The following is a 7,035-nucleotide window of genomic DNA, read 5'->3' on the forward strand; positions in this document are numbered from 1 at the left end:
TGTCATTACCGGCTTGCTATGAGCACCCTGGGGAAAATTTCAGTTGGTTGTTCAAAGAGAAAACTTGGACCAGGTTGCCCAGAGAGGTGGTGGATATCCCATCCCTGGAGACTCTCAAGGTCAGGCTGCATGGGGCTCTGATCAACCTGATCGAACTGTAGGTGTCCCTGTTCACTGCAGGAGAGTTGAACTAGATGACCTTAAAAGTGTCTTCCAACTCAAACCATTCTATGATTTTGTGTAAACTTCATAGCACTTCTCTCCAAAGCCATGGAGCTTTTTCAGTGTTTGGAAAAAAAAGTAATTGGTAATCTATCTAAAGTAATCTATCTTTATAGTGATTCTTTGGGCTTCCTACATCAGCCCACAGAACACAATTCCAACTGTAACTCTGGGGAATTAGTGTTAGCTGGTAACTTTTCAGGTACTTAGTCTGGGTCCAAGCATAAAACTTCACAGAAACCAGCTACTATATTGGCATAAACACAATATGCATGTTGATTATTGAGTTAACAAATGCAGGAGCCTTCCTCCCAAAATAGATTTGGACCTGCTTCAGATTGCTGCTGGTATGAGTCCTTAGTCCTAATTTTTAAGAGAAAAAAGCTCCAACCTGTAAATGGATTAAAACAAGATGACAAATGTCATTTTCTAACTATAGCGATCTGCAAGACATAGCTATTTTTTAGGACATGCATGTTCATCCAGGGGTTATTAGATGAATCCTGAAACTGTATAACAATCATAATTTAAACTGGATTCAGTCCTTCAGTGAAAACCACAGACCTGAATAAGGATTGGCTAGAAAATTTGTAGATTGCCCTGAGTGACTTCAAACACAGTTGGATGCAACACACTGAAGGCAAAAGTTTGGGCCCGTAAAAACTGGTGCAACCGAAGCTTGTTCTGGTGATGATAGAAATTATGTTAATGATGCCATGGAAAAGATACAGAGTGAGGAATAAAGCCAGAGCAAAACAAGACAGATGTCAGCTCTGAAAATGAAGGGAAGAAAATTATAGAACTAAAGATAGAAAGGTTCCTAGTTAAAAGAAGTTATATGTGTGCTCTAAGCTTGAGGCATTGTTTCTTAACAAGGAAATTGTTATGCCTAATAATGTCAGGTATTAATATTAGGAGTAGAAAAATAAAATTGGTTTCCCAAAGGCCTTGACTGCTGAAAATATGTTCTATGACACCCCTTTCCCAGGCAAGCAAGGAAAAACAGAGCTAGACATCACCTTATTTATTCACTTTTGTTTGTCTATATTCATTCAAATCTGCAAGAAAATTCTTTCCTTTTTGAGCAGCTGAGCCCTCAGTTTTATGACATATGCAAGTTATAAGCTGAACATGAAGAGCCTGTGTTCAAACATCATAGCACTTGAAATGCATGTTTCAAATACACAAAGCAGGGAACCTTACATAAATCATCCAGTTGCTGTAGCGCTTCCTCAGGTTGTACAACACAGACGCCTCATTCAGATGGGTCAGCATAGCCATGTCCTCAATCATGTCAAATTTGGGAGGGTTCATTGACTGCACGTCATCTTCTTTTATAGTCATGGTCTGCAAAGACAGATAGAATACAGCAGGTCTAGAAAGCACTTAGAATCCCAATCGGTTCCCCTCCTAAGAGGTAAATGCATTATCTCTTTAGGAGGAGATCTTCCCACTCAATGTGGTGTAAGTAATTCCATTTGTTTTCACAGACATAAACAGAAGCAGGGAAGGCTGAGATGCTACAGGTAAGGAGAGTGGTATGGCTTTGAAGCCATGAGATTTAGCTCTAAGTGTGCAGTTTTACCTCCTGCCTCCTCCTAGGATCTAAACCTGGCTTGAATTATTGCACATTTCTGCTTGCAGTGCTTTGCAAAAGTTGATGTGCCACCAAACTCCTGTTTTTCTCTTGGCTGTTTCTCATTTGTCATCAGCTACTGAGGCTTCCTGTTCACAAGCTATTTCACAGATGATGTGAACCAGGCAGCAGAGCTTAAACTGAGCCAGGTTTGTTCTGGGACTTGCTCCTTAGTCATGGGTCAGACAAAAATGCTTCCATACCCGTCCATCTGTTGTCTCAACAGTCACTTTGCCACCGCTGCTTTCTGTAATTTCAGCTTCAACATAAGCTTTCTTCTCATCAGGTACCCAACATTTTTTTTTCCCTGTGAAATTAGGAAGAAGAAAGGCTCACAGACTTGTGTAGAATAATAACACCATGCTGAACTGGGATTGGTAGGGTTAGTTTTACCACACAAGCAGCACAAAACCTCGGGGATCACAGCCAATCGTAGAGCTGTGGGAGCTGCGTGCCAAAACAGAAGGTGCAGGGCTCACAAATGTTGTCTCTCCTTTGAAACCACTACTTGGCTTCCCTAGATCCTCCCAACACAAGGTGTCACAATATTTCACAAATGCTGGCTGAGTCTCAGCCTCCAAGGGAAATTCATAATCACTAGCACTGATGTGCAGATGGAGGAACCAAGATCCAAGCCCAAATGAAGCTGTTTGCTAAAAACTTACACCGAACATTGCTATCTGAATGAGGAATTCAGCCCACATTATTTGCCTGCCAGCTATTGGATTTAACCTTATTCCTGACATTCTCCTGAAGTTTGTCTTAAAAAACAGCAATATCAATAACTCACATTGAGTTATGACTGCTGCTTTTTAGAAGTTTGGAGTATCTGTGCTAGACTTCAGATGGCTCGTTATAGCCACTACTCTCAACAGAGCATTGCTGTGGTTATTGGCATATTTGTTCTTACTACTACACTTCAGAACTCACATAAATGCATTTCATGAAAAATAACTCTTGGAAAGCTAAAACCTAGTACTGGTTTGCCTATAAAAATGTATAAATCAAGCAGATGGAGACATCTATTCACATAACAGAAATCCTTGCATTACCAGAACATCAGTGCATGATGATTGTCTCTCAAATGGACAAAGATGAAGAAGCAATCTCTCTCTTATCAGTACCATACAAATACATCTTAATTCTAAAATTAGTCAATTGCTTAGTACAAGTTGATAGACTGTTTCTCTTCAGTGCTATCAGGGGCTTTTTGTAGCTCTGCAGGAAAAAGAATCACAAAGTTGGTTGCCAGCTGCCTCAAAAAGCAGCAATAACAACAGAGCTTTGCATCCTTGTTTGCTCTGCATTCCCCAGATATATTATGGGTGCAACCCTTATCTGGGTTAGCTGGCCACTGGCAGCCTAAATGGTACTGCAACTCACCATCGAAGGCAACAGTTTGTAACATCATCAGCTCCTTCTCGCTCTTTCGGAGAAAGGGAGCAGCCTCCCCGAATTCCGTCATGTCCATCATCTTGGCAAAGTTTCAAGGTAGTACAGCTCTAGGAGGAGGAAGAAAAGGACCCGGTCTACAAAAAGAAGAGAAAAAATTGTATTTCTTGGACCAGAATGTGGCAGGTGGCTGATTAAAATGGCCTAATTTGAAACGGCAATATCGCCTGCAGATTTGTGGCTTTACTGCACCCTTAGCTAAACCCTTGCCCAGCTCAGTTTAAAGCCAGCCAGATCCTGCATGGTTCAAAACCCTGACACTGGTTATTTCTACAGGAGAATTCAATCTTTTTATGGCATGAATGTTGCTTTAGAGCAGCAGATGAAAGGCACCACTCGAGGCTGTGACTCTGAAAACCCCACACCAGGCCACCAGCCACACCTCAGATCCTCCTGGGCAGCTGCTTACTTGAAATGCCAGCACAAGGCTCCAGGGACACAGCCCCATGCTCCTGGTGGAGAAGGCTGTTGCTGGAGCTGGGTACAGCTGATGTCCCAGCAGCACTGCTCTCAGATGGTGCCCTTCAGCCTGGCAGAAACCCAGGACTCGCCCACTGCGGGTATCCCCATGCAGCAGGGCAGGGCAGAGGGCAAACTGCAATGCTGGCACAATGGCTTTGAAGTTCTTCACGTTAATCCAAGTTTATTAGCCCATCTTAATGCCTACAATGCTTGTTTTCTCAGATAACACAGCCATGGTGTTTAAGGATTTCTTACCATGAAAGAAAGGCCAGGGCATGCTCACATTTGTGCAACTGATTTGCTGGGTTTCTGAGCACTAAGGTGCTAACCGGTTGTCCTATTCTTAATTCTATCATTTAGAGAGCATAGACAACTCAAATCAGTGGTGCTTTATATAATGAAAATTTTATAAATACAAATCATCTTTAAGGAAATTTAGTCTAAACAGCTCTATCCAGCTTTTTACTAGGAGTTAATTTGATTCCCGTGTCCTTTCTTCAACAACTGCATCAATGAGTTGACATATACACACAGGTACGTATAAAAATGCACACACACACATATATAAAATACTCAGGGTGCTGCCCATAGAACATCAATGGAGTTCCATTGCTAAAAGGTGTCCAACCCCTTCCAGCTCCCTTCCCCAATCTAAGAACTTTAGGCATTCTCTCCTTCAGTTCAAGATATTATTTAATTACTATCTGAAGCTACATAAGCGACTCCCAGATATTATCTTTTCTCTTACTCTATTTATTATGCAGTATCCAGAACTGCTGAAAAAGTTTCGAGAACCCTGTCAAGACAAACACTGCAGTCTTTTAAAATTTAATTCAGTTACTTCCTAAGGAATTGCTATAGATCTAAAAACTCTTCATCAACGAAGGCATTCTTTTTTCCACAGCATATTTCTCTTGAGAAGTGCAAACCCTAAGACAGCAGAGCTATCTAATGTTTAACATCCATCCCTCTGCCCCTGCCATCCCTGCCACAGTGCAAGCTTAGGATCTTTGAGTTTGGGTCTACATAAGCACAGCTGTCAGCAACTATTTTAACATCATCTGAAATGAGCAAAATTTCCTACTGGAAACAACTCAAAACTGGCATGGCAAAGTCTCTCTCCCCTGGGGAGCGTGTTTAGCTCAGCTCTGGTTGGGCACAGAAACGGCATCACACATCTAAACAGAAGAGTGTTAGAACTTTCCACATTAAATATGCAAAGATAAGAAGTGCCACTTCAGTCATTACCTCTAGGATTCAGGAGACATTCTTACAGATCCAAATTTAATAATCCAGACCTTTCCTGTGTAGACTCACGCCATTTGCAGAGCGCTTTGGGACAACTGTTCAGCTATACTTTCTGATACAATTTTGTCTTGATATATATTTAGGGTTTACCACTATGGCAAGCACTTTATAAAACAGGGTGTAGCACAATGCTGCTGCAGATGGGAGAGAATCCCTTTTTCTGCAGCAGTCTCATGTGTCAGGAGTTAAGACAGAGCCCAGAGCCCACTGAAGCACTCAACAAGCCAATCCATTGAAAGATATGAGAAGCTGGAAGTGCTTGGCTTACAGTCAAAGGATTATTTGTAAAAACTGCTATAGTCAGGAAGGACAAGGCAGAGCTAAATACATTCACTTTCCTTTCAGTTTGTTTTGTCTGATAACAAAGAGGTAGCTCTTGCATGTGAATTTTCGACCTACTCTCTTTAGAGGGCCAGAATTGTAACACAAAGTTAAGTGGCACACCCAGAAGTACCAATAATTTGGTGATGCATTCAAGCTTGGAAAGCAGGGAACTTGTCTTTCTTTACTGTGGCTGTTGGAAGAGCTACCATAGTGCTGGTAGCTCATCTGTGATAGCATCAAAAACCATCATTGTCTGCCTTCAAAAGGAAAATCAGTAAAACTCCAAGGGTGGGTCTAAAGAAATCCTTTAAACAACAGGCTGCTTAAAATTATTAACTACATAAGTCATCATCATCTCTTGCAGATGACAGAGAAGACGCAAAGATGACTTGCAACTACTGGTCAACCAATCCACTCAGATACACAATTACAAGTGACTTGACACTATCCTAAGTGGTTATTCTAGCTGACCAAATGAGTTCACTGGTGACACAAAAAAAAGCACCTATTTTCCATCCTACTATTCACGCAGCATCACAGGACAACCAACACAATGCTATAAGTTTAGAGGTACAACTACTAATAAAACTTAAGCCGCGTGAAAAATGTATCACACCAAAACTATGGCAAAGTGTTAGAGCACAGCTGGGCACACGCATTCAGAAGTGAGAGAGGTTGGTACTCACCCTGCAAAGCACACACAAGGTGTCACCGCTCTGCCTGGTCCAGACTTTATATACACCACCTCAAGGTCACCAGCGATGGCTTTATAAAGGCATTGGACCTTTCCTTTATGCCTATATTTGTCTGTCGGATGAGGAGACAATGCTTGAGCAGGGAGCACGCGTGGCCAAGGGACAGAAGGAATGCCAGAGGGGGAGTGCTCTGCGCCTGCTGCCCCTTGTCGCTCCATTCCTGATCCATGACTTCATGGGTGAAAACTTCCCTGCCTTTCCACTGTGTTTGTACAGGAGCAAGGCTTGCTTCCCCGCATGCCTGAGGGCTTGATTAGTGTTGGTTTGGGGAGGGAGGAATCAAGGTTTGCACAGATGTAACTCATCTAGGAAGTAAGAAGCAGAACTTCTTGTGCAAGAAGCGAGTGATTTGAAAGGGAATTTTGTAATGTGAACCAAACAGCCTTCAAATAACAAAGCTAGGATGTGCATTCTCAAATCCCAACCAAACATCTTAAATCCTCTTGCTGGGCCTCAGAGAATAACAACTAAATCTGTTGGCTTAGGTTTGAAATAAACAGGTATTCTGCTGCTTATAAGAAAGGCGAGATGGAGAAGGTTTTTAAGAATACATTGATTCTGCCTGGAAAGTGAACTACAGGTAATGAATAAAGTAAGCATCAATTTTAGTGAGTGCTTTGCTTCAGAAAACTTATTTATGAGACTGAATTTAGGTCTTCTTATTATCAACTCATTTTTTTCCTGTTAAACAAGTGCCATAAGTAACACAGGTCTCATTTCACCTTAGTACATAAAAAGCAAAATAACATTCAAATTGATTTGCCATTACCAGCATGGGTAGATATATAGGTTTCTTTTGGTTCCAGCATAAACTGAATATAAAAGCTCAAAGGAAAAATAAATACTGTGGGCAATGCTTATTTTCCATAAGGGAAG

At 41.5% G+C, this 7,035-nt stretch overlaps 1 protein-coding gene across 1 annotated transcript in view; it reads right to left on the reverse strand.

The window, feature by feature from the left end:
* The window catches only part of MYH15 (myosin heavy chain 15), a 46,250-nt gene extending 40,023 nt beyond the window's left edge, over window positions 1-6,227 (reverse strand). Inside the window, exons 1-4 of the mRNA XM_085239419.1 lie at window positions 6,091-6,227; window positions 3,242-3,387; window positions 2,062-2,165; window positions 1,426-1,569 (exon numbers count right to left, since the gene is read on the reverse strand). Coding sequence (XP_085095545.1) covers window positions 1,426-1,569; window positions 2,062-2,165; window positions 3,242-3,332 — 339 coding nt within the window. The 5' untranslated portion in view covers window positions 3,333-3,387; window positions 6,091-6,227. The remainder of the gene's footprint in view (window positions 1-1,425; window positions 1,570-2,061; window positions 2,166-3,241; window positions 3,388-6,090) is intronic.
* Between the last annotated feature and the right edge of the window lie 808 nt (window positions 6,228-7,035).

This window comes from Meleagris gallopavo, chromosome 1 (genome assembly GCF_905368555.1).
Source record: "Meleagris gallopavo chromosome 1, MGAL_WU_HG_1.1, whole genome shotgun sequence".
Classification (NCBI taxonomy): domain Eukaryota; kingdom Metazoa; phylum Chordata; class Aves; order Galliformes; family Phasianidae; genus Meleagris; species Meleagris gallopavo.